Source organism: Lonchura striata, chromosome 11 (genome assembly GCF_046129695.1).
Source record: "Lonchura striata isolate bLonStr1 chromosome 11, bLonStr1.mat, whole genome shotgun sequence".
NCBI classification, from domain to species: domain Eukaryota; kingdom Metazoa; phylum Chordata; class Aves; order Passeriformes; family Estrildidae; genus Lonchura; species Lonchura striata.
The window spans coordinates 11913910-11937073 of NC_134613.1; the positions used below are offsets into that span (position 1 = coordinate 11913910).

Below are 23164 nucleotides of genomic sequence, written 5' to 3' on the forward strand. Positions count from 1 at the left end.
ACACCTCCTGGCAGGAATGATTTGTTTGTTGGTCTTATGTTATTCTACCCTTGCCTCTGAACCTGATACTTCCTCAGCAACACAGAATGGGAAATCTAAAATAAACATGTCCTCAAGTACAGCAGCAGTTATTGGTTTCAGTGCTCTAATGTTCTGTAGCCTTTTTTCTTTATCCATGCAACAACTGAACAGTAATTTCTATACTGTATACTATAACTCCTCCAACATACCTCATGTAGACAGGTGTACTGCACATGATAGGGAGCAACTTTCTCCTCTCCTTCAATTTCAACATTGATTTTCAGTCTAATGGCCCCAGAGACAGCCGATTTATCTGTTCGCTTTTCTGAAGAGTGGAAAAATAATACATTAGTAACTGCCAAGAACACATGTATGTCATATGAAAAGCTTTCATAAATCATTCTAGTTTAATCTTTTAAAGCCAAGGAGTCCTGCTGTTGAAAAAAAGAATGTTTAATACCTCACACATGGTTCAGTCCACAAAATAAAATATCTAACTATGAAGTAAAGAATCTTTCTTATTTTATCTCCTCAAAAAAAGGCTGCACATCTATTTATATAATACTTTCCTCTTTTCAATTGAAATTACTGTAATTTTCTACCTGATATCTGTGCTAATTATTATTATTATTTTCCTTGAGTTATGAGGACTTTACCAACAACCTGGACTACTCTGAGTGTGATGGGCTGAATCTGGTAGGTGCCCACCAAAGCTACTCTATCACATCCCTTCCTCTGCTCGATAGAAAATCTAATGAGAGCCCCATGGGTCAAGAGAAGGATGAGGAACAGATCACTCACCAATTACTTCCATGGCCAAAACCAGACTTAGCTTGGGGGAAAATCAATTTATTACCAGTGAAATCAGAGGAGGATAATGAAAAATAAACCCAAATCTTGAAACACACCTTCCCCTCACCCATCCCTTCTTCACAGGTTTACTCCTGATTTTCTCTTCCCCTTCCCTGCCAGTGGCACAGGGGGATGGGGCAGTAGGGGTTCTATCTTCTATTTTCAAATCAACCTGTAACATTTAATACTTTAAAAGTCATACATTGGTACCAAAGGTACATATTTTGAAGTCACAAAGTTAAAGACAGTAATACTCTACCTAAATTTGTTTCAAAAAATCAGTAAGAATCATACCTAAATTATACCATACATCCATTTCTCCACTCAGTGTTCTTACTTCAATGATTGTTTGCCCAAGGAAGTCATCTGACTCCTTTTTGAAATGCTGTTTTACTCTAGATTTGATATCATCATCTTCATCCCATACTCTTACTTTTATTCTATCTGTAGAGTTATGACATTCACTGGAAAAACAAAAATAAAACACAAAATATGAGCGATATATTAACTATATTACCCTGTACTGCTGTCTAATTCATTAAACTCCATCTCCACACACTTGCTTAACTGCACCAAATGTCAAAGCACAAACAATCTGCAACATCCAGAGGAAAAAAAAGGTCATCCCAGGCTGCCAGGGACAAAACTGTAATTACTATATATATATATATGGGAATTACTGCATATAAAGAGAATAATGTGACTGAATTATACATACGTAGAGACTGCATTTAGGAATGACAATAACTGTTCATTAAAATTTTTAATTAGAAATTCATACTTCTTGATGCTATTATTTAACAGATACCTTAGGAAAGATACAGTAAGGTCAGGCTTATTTCTTTAGGAATGCCATGTAGTACATACAGTAAACTACCAAAGTAGTACTCCAGAACAATACAAAAAGAAAAAAGTAAAGAATATTTCCAGTGTGTGTCAGGAAGCTTTTGTTAAAAATCAAGAAGTATGCACAAACATCCCAGCAAGGAAAGAAAGGCAATCAGGAAGATGAGTAGCTGGCTGTTTTTTTAAAAGATACATTAATGTTCTTCAAGACCTCCATTCCCTGGTAAGGAGAAATGGTAAGGGACCATGCCATGTTCTAAAAAAATTATTGTAAATTTAAAGTGGCTTACTAACCCCTCCTGGTCTGAGTGGATTTTAGAAAAGGCTGGATGTATGAGGGAATGAGGTGGCTTCACTTGCAATCTACAGAGTACACAGTGGATGAAAACTTTTACTCCCAGCTGCACCCTGCATTTATTTGCACAAAATGGAAAAGAAACTCTATTACTGCTTAGTCCTATAAGGCACAATGAGGACTATTTACTATTTGTTGGTGATGGCTTTGGATGACTTGACTGGAATATCCCAACCCTGACTGCAGAGGTTTGGGTTTGTGAAAAAATTTCTGCTGAAGTTTGACTAGTACAGAGCTGGCATCAGTTAAATCCATATCAAACTTGTGCATCCATATGAAGTATTGTTTTCAATATCCATTCACTAGTGCTACAGAAATACTTTTTATATTACATACCTTTGTTTATCTTTAAACATGACCTTGAAGCATAGATGCAAATTTTCATCTTCAGCAGGGCATTACTTTCACACTTGATTAAGAGTTTTTACTCTAATTCTAGTCTAAGCTCTATCACTGCTTAGTGATCTGTCTCGGTTTTCAGTGTTAAAACAGCAATACTCCAATTTATCTTCCAAGCAGCACCCCTCAAGGGTATTCTAAGAATTAATTAGTGGTAGTAATGGGCTTTGGAAGTATAAAGTGCTGTAAATGGTATTATTACTGTCAAGGCCAATCAGTCACTAAAAATGGCATGCACAGCTTTTACTCTGCCACACTGTGACATCATGCAGTATCACAGAAGTCCTTGTGTCTGTCTGTATTCCAGATTTTAACTTTGCAGATAATTCTGGTAATTAAAATGCACATTGTTCTGTGATTAGCAAAACTAATAAAGCACAGTTTCCTTTAGTCTTATTACTGGCTTCCCTGACATCCAACCAACCACAATCACCTACTGAATCTTCTCCTATAGTCAGGGTTTTCATACATTACCCCTTTATGTGAACTCCTGTTATCTATTATGGGATGAGCTCATACTGAGGACAGTTAATATCTCTCTCTGACCACATATTTTCATAGAACATGACAGACATACTATTTGGCAAACTGTGAAATTTCTCTGACTGATCACAAAATTCAAAAGCAATTGGCAAGCACACACAAAATATAGGAAGATAGCGATGGACCAAATAAGTATTGCTGCCTTGAGAAACTAGGCTAAACACAGAAACCATTTAATTCTCCTGGAATGTAGCTCTAACTTACTACTTAACATTGCTAAAGTCCTGAATTGCATTTAGCTGTGCATTCAACAGAAACAACTGACAGGGTATTTCTATAGAGACATAGGGAGTTCTGTCACTGGTGAGGTATTTCTGTGACCCTCATCACCATACCTGTGCTTTTGATAGAAATCTTACTCCTACTTTGATTCTCTGGCAGATGCTGCATATAAAAAGTCATTATGTACTTCAGCACAAACATCATATTTCTATTCTTCTGGGACAACACAAATTTCCCTCTCATATACACTTAGCTGATAAAGCAATAATTTATTCAGATGGTCAGAATTCCCTGATATCCTCAGTTGTCCTCAGCATCCTTCTCTCCTTTAATCTTAGGATAGTGAAATGTGTTAACTTGTGTTCATCTTTGTGTTGAAACTTCACCACAGAGTCAACTCTGCTACATTTGTAATGTTCCTGTGCAGGAACACAAAAAAAAATTGGGTTTAAAAACTGAAGAGTGGATGAGCAAGTATTTCCTCCTGGCCTGCCCTGTGGCAGTGTGACTGCAGGGAGATTTAGAGCTAAAGTTACAGAGCTGTCTTTGAATGATCCTGCTTACCTGCCCAGACTCAGAAACAGCCCTCTGTAATGACATGCACATTCTGCTTTAGTCACTGCTAACACCCATCCAGAAGCTCTGGGTGGAATTCCTGCTTCTGTTTACTCCAGGAAAATCAGCCCAGGGAATTAAAGGCTAGACAACATATGCTAGTTTCAGCGTTCCTCTTCTAGTCATTCTGCTTTATATGCTCAGTAAGAGCATTCACAGAAGTGTGATAGAGAAGATGAGAAATGAATTGTTCTCTAGCACACAGAGATTTGAAGGTACTGATGCTTCTGAAAACTACAGATTTTGAAGTCTATTCAGAGATGCAAGACAGAAGAGACAGTTTTAATAATTTACCAACAATCTGGTGACACTACATTACTTCTACATTTCCAGAATGCTACACAGACATGAAATAATCCTAATTGAATTTCAGCTTATTCTAATGGTTAGAGTAATAAAACTGGAATATTAAAGTATCTTTACAACAGTACCTCAATGTAAATTTAATATTAGATGCACTAGCATGATCTTATTGTACATATCCTCTAAGAGATTTGCACCCAGTATTAAAATGACAACTAAGTGATACTGTGCTACCTTCAGTAAGTTCAGGGAGGCACTTATTGTTATTATTACCCTCATGTTTATTATTATTATTATTGCCATTACTGCAAGCCAGAATCTGACCCACACCATTGTTATGTCCACTTTGCTCTTAGGTATTCACAGACAGTTCCATGGTCCCTTAGGATATATCTTCCAGAACTTCATTAGCCCCACTGTTGGCAAACTTTTTCTGAAGTCTGATTTAAACCTCTCTAAATGTAATTTGTGGTTATTACTTGTTCTACTATAACAGTAAGCATGGAAAATAGATTATTCCTTTCCTCTTCTCAGGAGAAAGGATGTGTTTAAAGACATCCTTACCTCCACTACTTGTCTCTTCTCTAGTCTGGACAGTCCCAATTCTTTAGCAGTGTTGTCACGAGCCACGCTTTCTGATAAAGTAGAATGAGACTAATTATGCTTTCTCTTGCATTATTTTACTCTGTCATAACAAAAAGAGAGTTGTATAATTAATCTGCATTGACAGCAGTTTGAAAAAAAGACTCAGACCATGCATGCTGTACTGTGAAACTGAAAATATTATCACTGAACAAGCAATTTATCATTGGAATTGCTTCTTAGAGGTGTTCTGCTCTCTTGATTTGGGCTGAGGCAGTGAGATACAGTTATTTTGATTAGCCAAATGTCTCTCAGAAACTTGGCAGATTATTGAAGAACTTTTGGAATAGATGAATCTCGTAAACTAATGTGTAGTTTTTATTACTCAATTGGTTTTATGTAATACAATTCCCTGTTATGTCCTCTTGCATAGGAGGCAGTCCTTGAGCTATTTCAACAGTTCTGGCAAAACTGTGTTTAGATATCGCTGGAAACTGGAGCACCATTTAAGCAGTTAAGCATCTATGTTATCTTCAGGTACAGTGAAGATCGTATTTTTTAAGTCAGTTCAGCTGATCAAGAATGTATAAAATAACAGCTGAAAGGGACTTCAGTGAAGTCCTCTTGGCCACTGACAGTAAATATTGCTTGAAATGAATCCACTAATAATTTATTTCAGAATAAATAATGTGCGAGTGCTGTGCTTTAAAGTAACTCTAAAGAAGAAATATCTACAGTTGGATGATTGAAATCAGTTTGGGCAAATGTTTTCATGCACTGAAGAGCAATATAAATCCAATGAAGATATTTATTAGAGCTCTTATGCTGTCTTATTGACAGCCAAAATACAAAAAATAAATAATGTAAAATAATCATCCAGTTATTTGAAAGATCTCTGTATTATACAATTTTATCTGAGGTATTTATGAATGGTCAGAGGAAATGCAGTACCTGCAAAGTCAGCAGGGCAATTTGGAGATGTGTGCTAGCCTAGACAACACTATCAGAAAAAAACAGATTTCAGTAGGTCAGTAACCAAGTGTTGAAAATAGTCAAGAAAAGAACGAGAGTAGACTTTTGTTATAGTGTATCAATACAAAGGTTTCTACAAAACTGAAAAATGCAGCCAAAATATAGCTTCCTGTAATTAAAAAAAAAAAAAAAGAAAATGCAGTCCCTTTTCCTGTATCAGATGCCACACTCAACCAGAAAGAGAAGGTGACAGCTGCAGGACTCTTCCTTTGCTCTGGCATTGAAGAACTCTCCTATCATTGATGTTTCATTGAAAAAGCCCCAAAAATTTCTGTTATCTCATTTCTAATAATACCAGGAGAAAGGATCAAAGCCCTTAGCACCTATATTACATTCATTAAATGAACATCTGCTGGCCTATTTACTTCTCCACCTTGTGCACCAAAAAGCTCTATTTTAGTTATGCTTTATGAGGTCCCCTGTTCAAATCTATGCCACTGTCCCATGGTCATTTAGCAGGGGGTCTGACTACAATTTGTCAGAAGCATTCTCTCACTGTTACAACGCCAGCATACCTGGGTTACGTGTGCTCCTAAGAACAGGAACACAGCCCTCACTGCCTGTGCTATGACAGAGCAAATGCACAATGGGGAGCCAATGCTGCTCCAAGTCCTTATTTTGGAACAGATGGGAAGACTTGAAAACATGTTTTGGTATGATAAGTATGCATAAGATTGTAAGATTTTTGAGACATCTTATTTCTGCATTTTATAATTTAAAATTTATAATGATGGTTAAGATTAGATTCTCAACAGGATTTAAATATCAATTACCACTAATAGAGCCTAATTTAAAAAACATTTCCTGAGTCAATCAAATAGTTATATTGATTTACTTTAGATTTAATCTTCTGGTTAAACATTTATAGTTTATTTAATACAATTTAGAAATTCTCATATACTTTCAGCTGAAATCCAAAGCATTAAAAATAATTCAGAGAGATTATTTCAGAAAACACGTGCTATAAAAATGTTGGAAAATTTATTCAGTGCTCAGGACATTCATGCTGTAATAAACTTTGGGAGGGAGGGATATAAATATTATTCCTAGGGCAGTAGATGATATAATATTTTGTTCTGGGGAAAAAAAATTGAATATTTTCAAGTTTCTATGGATTTGATTATAGCTCTGCTCACATATTTGAGAAACTACATTCAACAAACTTTCTATGAAATTTGCTGAATTGCTCATCCAATTTTTGACATGCAATTTTAATAATTAAAATGGAAGAAAGTAATTCTCTCCTACTTTTGGACACTCAAAGCCATTCAATGAGGTATGACACTTCAAGTGTTACCACAGTAACACAGTTAACTCAAAAAGAAAACACTTTCTGGATAGAAGAAGCTTGTAGAAGTTTCTAGGTGTCTCTTGCCTCTTAAGTACCTATTCATTTCTAATACAAGCATTTGAAACTGTGAAAGGAACAGCATACATTGTTTAATTCACCTGGCATTCTCTAGTTCCTTTTCCAGACAAATAGAAGCAACATCTTGGACCAAAACACTTTCACACTCTACTGAAACAATAACCTCCTCTTCAATAAGGTAGCAGATTTTGGTCAAAACACAATCCAGGTAAGTCCTAGCTTGTGAGAAGGTAACCTGTCATGTTATGACATTGCACCTTTCTGAAGAAAACAGGGCGCTATTTCAAATGCCTGAACCCTCACAGAAACTGTTTGCACAGTTTATGTAGATAGGAATAGTGACAACTTCTTCCCTTTTTATAGGAGGAAATAAGTACAAGAATAAACTAAACAATGTCATCATACTGTACTCTCCACATTTGACTTCTGGACAACACTCAAAGTATGGACATTGCAAACACACCAACCCTGAGCCTGGAGCACAGAAGTTACTACCAAGTTCCCCAGTTACACCTCAGAGAATCACAGTGTCAAATACAAAACACATTTACCTTGCATGGTCAGTATCTGGCACATAGGAAAACATTTCTAATGACAATACTTGGTATGTAAGGTTGAAGTATGAAAATTGTTACCTAAGTTCCCTTAAAGACTAGAATAATTAGACACCACCAATAGATCCCAAAAAATACTTAATTATAAGCTGCATGATCACTATAAGATAAAGACACATGGATGCTCTCTCCATTCAGAACTTGCATATTTTCAAATTAAGCCAATATTTCACTTGGTAGAGTTATATTACCTAAATGTAGATAAAATAGCAGTATCAATGGCATTTTCTGTACTTACAAATAGAATTTTTCATCCCATACTGGATTCAAATTTCCAAAAATAGTTTTTGTTCTTCGCTTGTTTTTGCCAACTTGCACAGTAACATATGGGTCACTTGAACCAGTTTTGTCCTTAGCCTGTAAGCCCTGAGCACAAAGAACTGCAACAAAGGAGAGAAATGAGCTTTAGCCCTCATAGCCTTTATTGCCAGGAAGTAAATGAGAGTGACAACAGCAACAGGAAACAAAGGCCTCACAGTGAGGGATTGTGAAGGAAGGTTTCTGGATTATTTTCCCAATGTCTGTAACTCTGGAGGCTGACAAGATTTGTATAACTACCCTTCTGGACTGTATCATATTTAAAAATAAAGTTTAATAGAGTAATAATTGTAAAGATTCACTAGAGAGCACCAAACAAATACTTTTCACACATATTTCAAATACTTTTCTCAACCATTGGTTAAGTCAAAAGGGCAAGGAATATGCTGTATAACTTGAGTCTGATAGTTCCCTAAAGTTCCCTGCCCCCAGCAAACAAATAAAAAAATATTTCCAGAATTTCTCCAAAAATCCAAACTAACATTTCCAAAGTAAAACCTCCACTAATATAGAAAAATATCCCCTGTGGCTCATAGAACTAAACATGAGGGACATTACTGCCATTTGTTCTCTTAATAGATGAACCATGACTTTTAGAATACTTTCTATGCTATCACAGAGAGGATGACATTTCAGATCAATTATCATCAACCGTTTATGCATTTGCTATCCTTTCTGACACTTAGTGTGGGTGTATAGTTAATGAATATGAATTTAGTAGCAAATATAAATACATACAATTTGATTTTCGATCATAATTCATAGAAGTGGAAATCTCAGGAGAAAGCAGAGCTGACAAAGAGCAGCCTCCCAAAGCCAGAGAAGTGCAGCTAAAACACTTGCTCTGGCTCTTACGATTCAGCAGCAGTTGGCTTTGTAATTCTGCACATACTGTTTTAATTATCTCAGTGCTAACATTGAGTTAATGTTCTCTAATGTCAATCATTTTGGATAATGAAGCTCCCTTGGCGTGCTCAGGAAAAAGATTACCTAAAAATGGCACCTTGCTCAGCAGATCAGCTCGGTGTGGGTTCAGTCACATGTGCTGACTTCAGTGAAAGAAGTAAAATTCTGCTATTCTTTAACATATCCAATTTCTGAAAACACTCTTAGGAATGAAATAGCATATTCTGTCTTCCCCTTTCATTCTAAAACTTTTAGAAGGTAAGGAAGTATCCCTCTCCTATTTATGCAGTAGAATGAAGGGACAGCCTAGCAAAAGTCTTCAAGAATTAAATTGTATGCACATACTGCCCTGAACACAAGATAGCCTTCAGTATCCTTTAGAGGTAGAACTAAAAATAAACATATGAATTAAATATGTCCCAAGTGCTTGGTGACAGTCCCAAAATTCCACAATTATTCTTCTGAGTTTCATGCACCACCTCTCAACCTTCAGAATCACCTCCATTTATGCTGAGGCTTTAGTTCAAAAACTGAAATGACAAAGTCAGAGGACCTGGAAATCTACATGAGCAACCAGGCTAATGCAATTGGAAGCCATCTGGAATATGTTTAAAGTGAGCAGAATTATGCAACATCAGCATCACTAAAATGAACACACCCTTAGTCAAGCAACGTGAATGGATAATAAGTTTCAAAACCAATGGGATCTGGAATTGCAAGCTCAAGTGTTTTTTAATCACTTAAGCCTATTTTTTGGCGAACTTTAACTCTTGCAGTTGGTGGCAAAAAACTCATCATTAGATGATATTGGTAGGAGGTAGAGGAGCTAGATTATTTTTACTGGTCTTCCTTCCTATAGCAGTAGAATAGAAAGTGGTTTTGGCAACTTAAAACTCAACTCTTGCAGCTGGCATCCTATAAATTCAACTGTTTGTATATGCACCAAGTATGCAACTGAACACACAGTCCAGCTCTACTTATAAAAAATCTTGCTCCTGAATCAGGGGAATAGGAAAGAAAGAGTGATTAGAACAGAAGAAAATTACCTGTGATAGTTACTTTTGCTGACCATTTGGATGTTCCATCCAAAACACTTTGTTTTGCTGCTTTTGTATATTGTACAAAATCTTCTTTAGAAATATTAAACATTTCCTGGATCACTTCAAACACCTCTGGTCTATTTTTCTCTCTAATCTTCATTCTTTCCTTCATAGCACTAATAATATTCTGTGTTTTGTCTTCTGCACCATGTTTGGAACTTTTCTCAGCTGCTCCTGAAATTCGAGAAAAATTCACCATTGTTATTGAAAATTAACTTTGTTCTTTTTCCCCTCTAAGGTCTCCCACCAACTCTTGGTACAGCAGTACCTGAAGGAGATCTTAGTTTCACCTTAATAATACCTTATATATATATATATATATATATATATATATATATATATATATATATATATATATATCTTCTTTGTGATAGCTAAAATTATCAGTTGTGAAAACATAATCTAACTATCCTCAAATCCAGGGAGGATTCAAGTATTATTGTTCCCTTTAGAGGGTTAGTAAAACTAAAACAAAATAATTTTGAACAATTTGTTATACAATTATAATTGAGATATTTCAACATTGAAGAAGCATAGAGTTCCTTCTTTACAATACCATCAAACACCAACATGTTATTTTGAAGAAGTTTTGGTTGAGGCTCTCAGCTTGCAATGGTTGAAGAACCTAGAGCTGGAAAGGGTCATGTTCAGCATTAGATTTCAGTGAAGTTTTATAAAACAAATATTATGTGGTTTCTTTTCTTCAGTTTTCAGTGTGTCAGAAGGTTTCTTAGCACATAAGAGGCAACTGATATCTACATCTATATAGAGAGATGTAAAGTGGGAAGGCATAATGTTGTAAGATAGGAAAAGTGTGGGTTGAAATACTAGATAGCAGTGATTCCAGCCTGCCAAAAGGCTGAAATATATGGCTTCTTCAAGCAGTTTTCCATGGCCACTAAATCCTGAGAAATCTGGAAAATCTCTTGGTCAGACTAATGACTCTTTTTGAATATGGAAGACCAAAATTCTCATGATTGAAGATTATCCAGACTTAAAAATTAGGAATTAACAGAAATAGAATTATGTGCTACCATAAAACAAAATACCAGTTAATAAATTCTCTAGTGATTTTATTACAAAAGAGATGATTACTGAGCTGACTGGAAAACATGACAGATAATTCTTAGAAGATGCAGGAGGGAATTTTTTTTCATTTTTTCCTATTTTCAGCCCTTCCTTAAAATGTAGAAATGCAGTAACATAACTGAATGATAAACCCTGGGCATAATCTGAATGGCAATAACATATTCCTGTTAGAAACTGTGTTGATTTTTGAGACAGCACAGGTAAAACTGAAATATGTGTTAAAATACAACTTCCTTTAAGTAAATATCTTTCTATTTATACTCATTTATTGCAACTAGTTTTACATCCCCTATTGCGAACAACCTCTGCTGCTGTCTATCAACAACTCTTTTCATGGAGTATCGATCAAACTAATTAAGACAATAGTGTAACTTACATTGCACAGGAAGTTAACAAGCTCCTTTCGCCCTAGGGACTGATACAAACTCAACATGATTGAAATCAATTCTAATTTAATATTGCACCTAGTACTAGAAAGGATATCTTATTGAAGATGAGAGAGCTAATGAAAGTGCTACTGTTTTTTTTTCTAAATCTAATTTAGAACAAGTTTATATATTGACCCTAAAGATCTTGAGATGTGAATTCTTTTCTACAGCCTACATTAGCAATCATTATATATTAAAAAAAAAACCAAAACAAAAAAATACAGAATTTTGAATGCGAATACATCCCGCTGATTATGAGACGAGCAAAAGAATGACTGATAAAAATAACTACATTTCACTTTATGACACTGTTAGCATCAGCTTTCTCAGAAATAGAGATTTAACCAATTGGTCAATTCATTTTTTCAATAGAAAACAAGGAACATGAAATTTTGAAAGCAGTATACTATGAACACTGAACAATTAATCTGTTGCAAAAAATATGTCAGGATGCTCAGAAACATTTGCATACTAATGAGAAGAGTGGCATCCCTTAGGCCTTAAATATTTTATCTGCAATTTGCCTTCTAGAGGTTTTGTTCTTTTAAGATTCAGTTGTTTGGGCTGGTGATATGGGCCAGGGGCCAGCAGCCCAGTTTCAGCCACAGTGCAGAATCACAACCAAGCACAGTAAGGAAGTTTGATTTAGATATTCATCACTGATTTATTGTCTGTGGGGTCAGTTCCTCTGGGAAATTTTAATTCCTGAGCAGTACAAACCTTGTGCATCCATCCCTACGTGACAGCTCCTCACACAGAAACACAGTGGAAAAAAAGGAAGAACTGAGTGAAATATCTGTGTAGTTTTCCTACATGTAGTAGCTCTTGAACATATCAACAGTGAACAGTGTTGAATAATTCCAGAGTATGAAAGCCCATTCCATTCCAAAATTTAAAAACTTGCAGATCTTGATTATCTATTGCTTAGAATATAGTATAATAAGATATATAATATGTATAATGTGTTGTAATTTAAGAATCGCTTCAATACACCTGATATATTTTCACAGAAGAATTCAGTGGCTGGAACCAAGCTGAGCAAGGAAAAAGCAAAGAAAAGGTTGTTTTGCCTTAATTCTATAGTGAAATGACTTACTGACAAATTTTTTTCCCCCTTATACATGCAGGGTTTAGTATTTTGAAGGGACAAGATCCTACTTACTGTTTCATATTTTTGACAAATAGATAGCACATCAATATGACTACAGTAAGTAGCAGGAATATTTAAAGAAATATTTTCTTTGACATTTTCTGTGTTTTAAGTAAAAAAAAGAGGGTTTATGTCAAGTAATAAATTGCTCCAGATATTGCCGAAGGCAGTGGAAAGTAAATAATACACTGATGTTAGTAAGCATTATTTTGTAAAAGCCCAGCAACATTTGACAGATTTCAAAAACAAAAGTGAAACTAACAGTAGGTTTTCCATAAAGCTTCTGGCTAGCTTCTCAACTGAGGAGCATCAACACACCTTCACTGATTTTTGGGTGATCTGGTGCCATATTTCAAGATATTGCTGAGTATAGACACAAAATCAAAAGGTGTCAATTAATACAACACTTCAGCTATCATGAAATACTCACTCTGCAAACAGTCAGCATTTAGGAGATCTTGGCACTTCTCATGGCATTTGACACCACATTCAGTGCATCTCATGCCTTGTCTGGCTATGCCCCAAAGAAGGCCTTCACATTCATAACAGTATGTGGGAGTTGTAGCTGTCCAGATTTCAAAGTTATGAGGTGTAGTTGATGATATTGGATAGATCAAAGCCTGCAGGGTCTTCTTGAAGACATGTATTTTCTGTTGGGTAAGAAAAAGAATATTTCAGGTGTATTGTGTAACACAAGTGAACTGTTTCTAAACTATATGCCATCTGCACCTAAAATGTTATAAAATATCGGAATATACATAGAAGTATAAAATAATTTGTAAAATACTGATTTACTCATTTTGCTTTACACTTTGAAAAGAATTCTGCTTGACTGTTTTGTCTGATTACACAAACAGCAGAGTTAAGTTGGAATAAAATTATTCAATTAACACAAAGTCTTATATATTTTTTTCATATTTTGAGGCAGAAACAACAAGAAACCAGCATTACATTCATTGGGGCATATTAAGCAGCTACCTAATATTAATTCTGAATATTTAAATACTTCCTATAGGGACTCAGACAGACGTACTACACAAAATGCCTTTTGATTATATACAACACTATCCTCTAACACCAAGTGTATATATAACCTCATCAAATAAAAGCAAGCCAATTGTAGGGCTCCATTTTATCTGTATTTCTATAATAGCATACTTACTATATTTTTAAGCATCAAGTTGCTTTTTACTATAGACAAGAATGATCCATACTCTCAAAAATCCAAACCCATTTCTTGGACTGCTTAAGAACCACGACTAGTTCTACTACAAGAACTTTTATTGGCTATTTACTGATTAGTAATGTAACAACTTCAGTCTCAGCTCCTTAGTGCTTAATAAGATAAAAATAAAGCAGTTGTTTGTGCAAAGTACTGTGGCACACAAGACCTTGGCTTATATGGGCACAACACTCTGGTTTATTTGAGCTTTTTTTCAGGCACCCTGATCTTCTAGGTCCAGGCAATTTATTGGGAATAAGAGCACAGTAGCCTGAAGGCAGCACTTGGCACCAAGCTTAGGTTGTTTGTGTCTTTTTTAGGGAGTGGGTGTTCACTAAATGCACATGTGACTGCTATGAATGTATTAGAAGTTCTAGATTCGTTCCCTTATAAAGAAATAATTGTTTCTTTTAGAAAGAAGAAACCATATTATAAAACATATCAACATATTATTTTATAATAAAATAATAATCATATCACCAGAATGGCACCATATGTCTTATTTTAGAAAGAAGAAACCATATTATAAAACATATCACAGTGGGATATTTCTGAAAGTCTGTCTGTCCTAACTTGTTCTCTTCTGTTGTGGATATTAAGAAAGGTAGCTCTAATGCTGGCTATAAAGCTGTAGCAAGTGAAAAAGATTTTGGAATTTGTGTAGTTTGTCTATTTTTGTTTTAACATCAATGCCACAGTTCTGACAACACAGGAAATAAGCCAAACTTACTCAGTTAAACATTTGTTAACACTCCCTTATCTTTCATATTCAGCTATGGTAATTGTATGCCAAATGGAAGATATTAACCTGTCTAAAAATATGCTGACATATTCTTGGTTTTATGTACTTGCATCTCTACTCAAACTTGTGAGAGATTCTGCTAGTAATAGATTGTCTAACCAAAGTAAAATATTCTTTTTGTGTGCATATCTGCATAATGTTGCACAAAGTCATCAATCAGAGGACTTCTGCTACCATGAGAAAACCAGTACCATGCAGCCATTGGGTAGCCATTGATTCATAGGATTAAGCACTAAAAATAATAAGACCAAATGTACGGTAGCTTAGGCTGCAACAGCCCTTACTGAAGTCAGTAGTTACTGCTGGAAACAGTATCTATCCCCTGGAACCTGGCCAAATATATATGGTTAGACATTTAATGGACATCTGATCTGAGCACAACTGAGAACACTGAAGAACTGAACAAAGAAAAAAACCTGATAGAGCAGGAAACACTAAAACAAATACTGAACTGCCCTCCAAATTGCTTCTTAGCCTATCCTAATAACTCCCCTGAAAGCAAGCAAAGGTGTGCACCAGTTTGATTTGGCAGACCCTAAGAACTGTGATAGTAATGGAGAACTCATTGTTGTACATTACTCCACTTTTGCCTTCTGTTTTACAGGGACCAGAAAGGAAACTTTAAAGCAACCTAAAGTGAATTTATACAGCTTGCTGCGAAATCATGTCTCTCATAAACCACTGATTGCACTTTCCGACTCCTGAGCTCATGTAGCCTCAGTACAAATCCTGCCCTTTCACCCTGTTCAGCTTCAATATTTTCCACATTATACATTTGCCAGTAACTTTCACATTTTTATGAAATGTCAATAAGTAATGAAATTTACCCTCAGCAGGCCTTGAAATATACATTTGAGGGTAAATGAAGTTTCCAGCTGAAAGACACTTTGTAGATTGGTTTTGCTCCTGAACTTGTTCTTTCCCCTGTTGTTAATAAAGCAAATTGCAAACAAGAATTTTATTTCTCTTACTGTCTAGAGGCTTTCGCCCCTATTACTCTTCTCTGTTTAAATGTTTTTGCTATTTGAATTACAGAGCATAACAACATGGCACTAATAACTTCCAGTATAACTATATAACTAATAACTGGTTTGGCAACATTTAGCACACTACTAATATGTAGGAGAATTATTTAGTTATCTGCTTATCCTTTTAAAGGAAATTTACTTCTGCTGTATACTACCTGAAATACTTGTCAATGTCATTGATGTATAATTTCCAAAAACGTGCAGCTCTGTCTTTGTTCAACAAAGCAATTACATGGGTACTCAACTGAAAGAATATATCTAAGTATTACACTGATTAAAATGTCTTTGGATCTGTGCTTGAGAACACAAACTCAGTGTGTAATGAGTGTGTTGTACCAAAAGGATAGCAGTGACAGGTGGCAAAGCTCAAAGCCTTAACCTCAGGGTGCAATTTTTTGAGTAGGTGGCACTTGAGTTTTAATAAAGGCATTAGTTCAAAGATTTTTCATACTGAATTTAATCAGCCAAATAACCCACACCCACCAGAGTCCCTAATATTCCCTCCAGAAAAAAACTTGGGGGAGGGTAAAAACTAGAAAAGCCCTAATTGGAGGAATAACTTGCCCAAAGGGAATGTTTCTTCCTTAAATTTCATTGGTGACTCAATTTCTTCATTTCACATCTTCATTTTTTGGAGAGTATCTGGAGAATTCTTTTATGTCTGAAAATGTCTGTCCTTTTTGTTTTCAAATCTTGCTCTACCCAGTGTAATGATGCCCTAGGTTATTAAGTTTGGCTGGCTACTTAGAGATGTAGGAAAGTAATGCCTTTCCCTTGTTTTAAATATCTTACAAGAGGCTTTATTGGCTGTACCCTTACATTTGTCTGTGAAAGAGCACTCCTTAGCCCTTGGTTTGTGGCATGAGGGCTGGCTTTTGTTCACCTCTACTCTGAATTAGCTTTTTATATTTTCTCATCAAATGAACTTTCATGTGTCTAAATTATATTTGCTGTCTACCTTTGGACTTTTATTTCAAGCCTTTTTAAGAAATAACTATTTCTGGTACACAGTTTTTTCATATGGCATGGTTCAAATGGAGTCCAAAGATTATAAAGGCATAAAAATATACTTAAATGAATTTTCCTTTTCTCCTGAATCAGAATTCAGTAATTTCTCTGGTTGATGGCAAGTGTTGGAGACTTGTTTCCACTTTAGGGATTTGGTGCCTTTTTTTTTTTTTTATATTATCTCCCAAACTTGCAACTTCAACCCTTCAGTCAGAGTGTGCTAGTTTTTACAGAAGAGGAGGTGTGTAAATAAACAAATGAATCTGTCTTTTTTGTCATTAAAGGTGGTAATACTTATACATATAATGCTTTTTGTTCAGTAAACATATTTTAGTAAAGTACATGGAGTACTTTAGGGTCTTTTACTGAACTCAGCTATTTTAGTACAAATTACAACGAAGTTGAAAAAAGTCTTTATTTTGTAGCACTTGGATGCCATAAGTTTTTCCTCTATGATTTTCCATCAGCCTTGAACTCCTTAAGATCCCATAGTTCTCCAGTCTATCAACCTTTGTTGCTGTTTTGAGATAGCAGAATAACAGGTAAGAATAACAGATGTCAATATTTGTGTTACATGTTCCAGTTCCCAGAACACCTGTCAGTATTTTCTGTTCTCCCATTCTTCTGCTATGGACCTTAATAACAATGTAAGAAAAATTCAGCTCTTCATTTTTCTTCAGAATAGGATGTATTTTAGAAGGCTGTGTATGCACTAACAATTTGAGGAACACAAAACGGGTCTGTATTTATTCAAATTCTTCCTTTTGCTTGGTTAAGTTATATAAATCCTACATCACACTTTAGGTATTCCTGAAGAAAATGGCACCTGTTGTGTTTTTGTTGAAAAAAATGTCTTTTGCCAAATCTAAGTGAAATCACTAATGGAAAACCAGAGGTCATGCATTTTACTACCTATGATTCTATGTTTTTTCAAAAGACTCTTGTGGTTACTTGTATGAATTAAATATTTCTTCTAAAATCACATATGTTATTAGCATGAGTTACATTAAAAAAAAATCAAATAGTATCCCAAGGACTTGGACAAAATCATCATAAAAACCCATTTTGCAGAGCCCTGGCATTTTAATTGCACTCACATTGTGATGAAGATAGAAAGATGATGAAAGACTGCAGGTAAACATGGTACAGGTGAACAATTTAAAGCAAAAGGCTTCTCCAAATAACTGTTTTGTAAATCAAAGGTTTCTTGGTTAGTCCCCTCTGTCACAAATGTGAGTCAGCAGCAGCAAACCTGGTCTTAATGCTGTGCATCAGGCAGCAAATTCTGCTCAAGTTCCCAGGAAGTTCCTACACAATAAATACATTCCTTTTCATCCAGTTTGGTGTGTGTAAGGCTGAAATATTTTTTAGAGATCTCTGAACAAAAGTTTCTGTTACCTAAACATCTTAAACTTGTCACTGAAAACACTTACCATTTCATCAGTGTTTATGGAGGTCCGCATGAGCATGGCCATGGAAATACCAGATTTTCGAGCTGCAAGGGTCTGTTTAAGGCAAAGGCAAAAGTGTTAGCAATTATACAAGTAATAGCAGCTGTTGAAGCCAATGGAAGGCAAATAGTACTTGATTATACTACTGGATATAAACAAAACTGTAGAAGATACAAAACCTTTTAGTTAATGTTTGTAGCTCACAATTTTTAGGGTTTCAGTACATAACAGAAGTATACTTCCCATCATCATTACTGCTTCTTTCAGCAGTGCCCAGCTGAACTGCCATTTCTAATACAAAACCTGTTATTCAGAGGTTTGTGACTCAGTTTTTTAAAATCACAGGCTGTCACTGTTTTTCTGCTTTGCCAACCAAATTAATGTGGTACAAGGATAGGCATCCTGCCCTAATTTGGAAGCTGTCTGTGCCTGCAGCAACATGGGAGATCATTTTGCAGTAGTCTTATGGTTCAAGTTGTCAGTCTGGATAATTTTTTGTAACTCACTGAGCATTTTTAAACAGCATGTATATATATATATAAAATACTACTTAAATAAAAAGACCTCAAGAAACCTTAAAATATTATTTTCTTAAAGACAATAATACTTCAATACTATGGATAGCTATATGGAGAAATACTCTGGTTATCTGAGACAAGAAAAGAAACCAGAACTCTGTGTCAATCTGTCCTCATTTGGACACGATGCTATTGGTATATGGACAACTTCTGGTTCTGAAGACAATGCACTTAGTTGTAGAGATTAACTCTTTTGTACCATATGTATGGTACATATACAGGGACAGAAAAGAAAGTAATTTTAATATACAATAAAAAAGGAAATTTTATACTTCTTATTGCAACCGCAGAAATCTATATGGGTCCTTGAGAATTATCTAGAGAATATAATGATCAGAAAGAACCCTGGGGGACTGAATTCTGTGTATTTTACACACAATATTTTAAATCTAAGTATCACTTCTGCTATCAATAATCCTTTTGGCCTGACAGAAACAGATAAGATTTATTCCACTGCACTCAGTATCAACCATAACACTGTTATATTAGTGGACTGCACCTGGAGTGCTGTTTTCATTCCTCCTTTCCCTTATTCTAAATCATTCCAAGTGTGTTTGTACACTTTTGCCTTATCTCTGTTCTTCTGTCATCCACTATCTGCTTTGTCACACTTTGCTGCCCTCACAGTCTAGCAGTATGTGGATCAATTATACCACCCACTAACCTAAGTCTGTTGTTGCCTTTGTTGTGAGGATACAGATTTTCACCTAACTTTGAAGGGGGTGTCTGAAGTCCATAATTACAGAAATATTACAGCAAAACTTCAAATGATACTTTGTATGTGACATTCTTATTTTTGTGAAATGCATACTGGGCCAGAAGCAATTTAGGCTTACATCAGCAAAGGAACTGCATCATTAGTCTCTGGATGAAGAGACAATTCCAATTTTTTCCAATTATATAATTTTAAACACTGGTATATTTAAAATGGATTTCTAGTTATTTATTTATAGGATTGCTCAATTTTAATTTTAAATGTTCACTTTCCTTAATTCAATTTTCAGAAAGTTTCTCTTGATAATAATTAAACTTGCAGACTGACACAGAATTATTCATCTTGTGAAACCAATTATAGGGTAAGAAATCATCCTTGGCTTAGTAGTATTCAGTTCATCTCCTATTACAAAGAACTTTCCCTTTTTTTTCTCTTTTAAACTCAGCAATTTACAAACTCTATGCCACTGATTTGCTATCAGATTCTCCATTCTCTTATTATTAAGTAAATCTGTTTACTTCTCTGTGACCATCCTTTCATTCTATTTCTGTGAATGTAGGAAATTCCATGGGTGTGTGCCAGTGAGATTGACAGTCACAAGAAAGATTAAACAGTGTTCAGGCTTTTTTTTTTCACTTTTTGTGTCAAACACAACACTACAAGACCCACATATCAAAGTTAAAAATGGCAAGTAAAAATGTTTTTGGATCATTAAGAGGAAAAGAAACAATTTTCCTAGTAAGTTTCCATAAGTTTTGGGTTTTACAATGATGTACTTTAAAAGCATCAACTTTTTGATCCCTCTTGAAGCACAGGTTTTTGCTCAAACTCTTGCTAAGTATTGCTGTAGATTTACTTGCCTGCACTATTCCTGTTTTATGGCTTTTTCATGTCCCTTACAGTTAGAAAGAGATTTGACCCTCCTAGGTGTCAATTGCACGATCCTAGCCATTCCAAACAATAGAGCAATGTGAATGACTTGTCAGGACAGGAGCACAAAGGGCAGAAGAACATTAACCTCAAATATAGGGCAATGAGTGCTGCTGTGTTCTGTCCTCCAGCAATACCAAAGAACATGAGCCAGCAGAACTGCAGCTCCATGCTACCCCTGTAAGTCAACAAACAGATACTACTTCCTATCACAAAAAAATGGGGAAGCAATTTTGACCCTGTCATGTGTCCTTCAAGCCAGTTCTCCCAAGAGGTGCCCTTGGAATAATGGAGATTTACTATTTTCTTCTTAATCAGAAATGTGTCTAAAATTATAGCACAGTGCCCTATATAAAATAATAAACCTAACAGGAAACAGATAATTAGGTTGTTCTCAATAAAGTGTCTGTCATGTTGGAATAAAGTGATATCTAGAGGAATTTGTGATAAACTAGTACATTTAAAAGTCATATGGATTAAATTTACAGGGATTTTAGTGAAAAAATCCCCACAACAATTATTTCCACTTATGTATTACTGTCAGAACTAATTACATCTACAAGAGAAAGCCCATAAATGCTTCTGTTCTAAAACAGAAAGTTGATGATAATTCAATAGCATGAAGCACTGAACACATAGCGGTGTCATTTCTTAAGTATGCAATGAAACAAGGAGGAGTGAGCATTTTGGAAAGAGAAAGGGGAAAAAGCTGCCAGATTTATCTATGGGAAACAAGGTGACAGGTTATGAATATAATGAGAAAACTTCTTCCCTTATTGCATCTCTGTTTTCAAGCAGCAGCAAGAAAGAAAAGTAAGTGCAGCTCAGTAGCTGGAACTTCAAGCAAGTCCAAAATGTCAGAGCATCAAAAGAATAGGGAGAGCAACAGGAACCTGCAGTGTTTCACCCCTCTTCCTTAACAGGACACAGAACTTGTCAGCAGTTTATATTTGTTTAGCCTCTCAAAGTGATATCCAGATACTACCTCATGTCTTTCCTTAGGTAAAAAATTGACCTGCAGAGCATAAGGACTTTAAGTATTGTTGAATTATGAACATATGAAAAGAATTATCAAAACCAAAAATCCTAGCAAAACTCCCAAACAATAAGAGAAGGTGATAATGGAAACCATTGTCTATTTAATTTTTAATTTGTCTTGAAACTCCCTAGTACAGGATTTAAAATAAATTACTCTCCTTCATGCTCAAGGCCTTCTAGATTACCTAATAACTTGTGTCAACACTGTCTAATCTATTACCTCCAAATTTGCATTAGCAGCTTAAATAAATAAATTAATTAGAAGTTGTTCTAGCAAAAACATTGAAAAATGGTAACTGTAAGTAAAAGCAAATTGGATTCAAGCTACAATTATATGTTAAATGATCAATTGCGTTGAGGAAAAAAAAAGAGAAGTCCTCTATCACAATGAAATAGGCAAGCTGTGTCTTGCACAGCTAAAATAGCACAGAGAAGGCAACAGGCTTATGTAACTGTTCATGACTGCTGGCTGTGCCATGCAGTACTCATTCCTGTGGTTTTACATAGGGTTTCAGTTTTCTTGATCATCTTTTCTTTTTTTCTTTTAAAAATATCTACACACATGTTATTAGCAGGAAAAAAAGTTGAAGATAAATCATTTTTCAGCACTTTAAAAATGCTGATATTATTTTTAATGTGATGTAAAAGTTACCCACTAGAGATGAATATGACAAAAATTTCACTGTTTGCAGCATTTAAAACATGCACGATTTCGGAACTTTTTTTTTTTAGCAACTACATGTATATCACTCTAGTGATCTCAACTTCATTATTTTGGAAGACAGATTTGTACTGTTTCTTGGAGTTGGGGGTGGAGGAGGGTGGGAAGGAAGACAAAATAACTTGAGAGGAAGTAAGGTACTGAGGGAAATTACTTAGCCATGTCCCACCATTTTTCTATTAAAAAGGATGTCTAATACTGAAATAAATAGTCCAGGTATTTAGCTGACAACATACAAAACCAGAGAATATGACACTGCAATTTAAAGTAGTATCTACTTTATATGAATATTTAAATTACCATGTTTGAATTCCAGCCTCTATAAATCTTTTTATTGTGAAGACACTTAATGAAAAAATGTTTAGTGTACTATAATTTAAGCTGAAACAGGCAGTTGTTTCATCTGGTGTGTTCACTTCAACAGACTGCTTTACAACAGCAGCAAAGATTTACAAATTGCTCTTGTGTTCTTATAATCAAATAATAAAGCTAGGGAGCAATACAGTCTTGATTGATCAAAAGAAGAAACTGGCCTGATTACAGTGATTACACTGTAAAATTGCTTTCAAATTGAATAAACAGAAGAATTTTCTAGAGTCTTCATAACATTCAAAATGATGACTGGTATTAACAGAAGCAAAGGCAGTAAAATAGAGCTACCTTTGGCTGTGGCTGAGCAGATCACCACACATATTCGGCCACTGTGAGATAAAAACTTCTAACCTCCACTGTAATTATTGATATTTCTCTCCCTGGCTATTCTCACCTCAACCCAAGCTCTAACTAACCCAAAAGAGAATGCCTTTTTTTAAAAACAGAAGTTACCGCAATTCCATCAGCAAGTGCACTGGACTGCTTTTCCTGGCTCTACAGCAAACAGATCTGTTCATGCTCTCTATATTGTTACTGCACTTGAACCTTCACTTC

At 35.2% G+C, this 23164-nt stretch overlaps 1 protein-coding gene across 1 annotated transcript in view; it reads right to left on the minus strand.

Annotated features, from left to right (window-relative positions):
- UNC13C (unc-13 homolog C) overlaps nt 1-23164 on the minus strand; it is a 127448-nt gene that overhangs the window by 78976 nt on the left and 25308 nt on the right. The window contains exons 6-11 of the mRNA XM_021537425.3: nt 18238-18309; nt 13175-13394; nt 10024-10251; nt 7992-8133; nt 1168-1337; nt 231-346 (exon numbers count right to left, since the gene is read on the minus strand). Of these exons, the coding sequence (XP_021393100.2) occupies nt 231-346; nt 1168-1337; nt 7992-8133; nt 10024-10251; nt 13175-13394; nt 18238-18309 (948 nt within the window). The remainder of the gene's footprint in view (nt 1-230; nt 347-1167; nt 1338-7991; nt 8134-10023; nt 10252-13174; nt 13395-18237; nt 18310-23164) is intronic.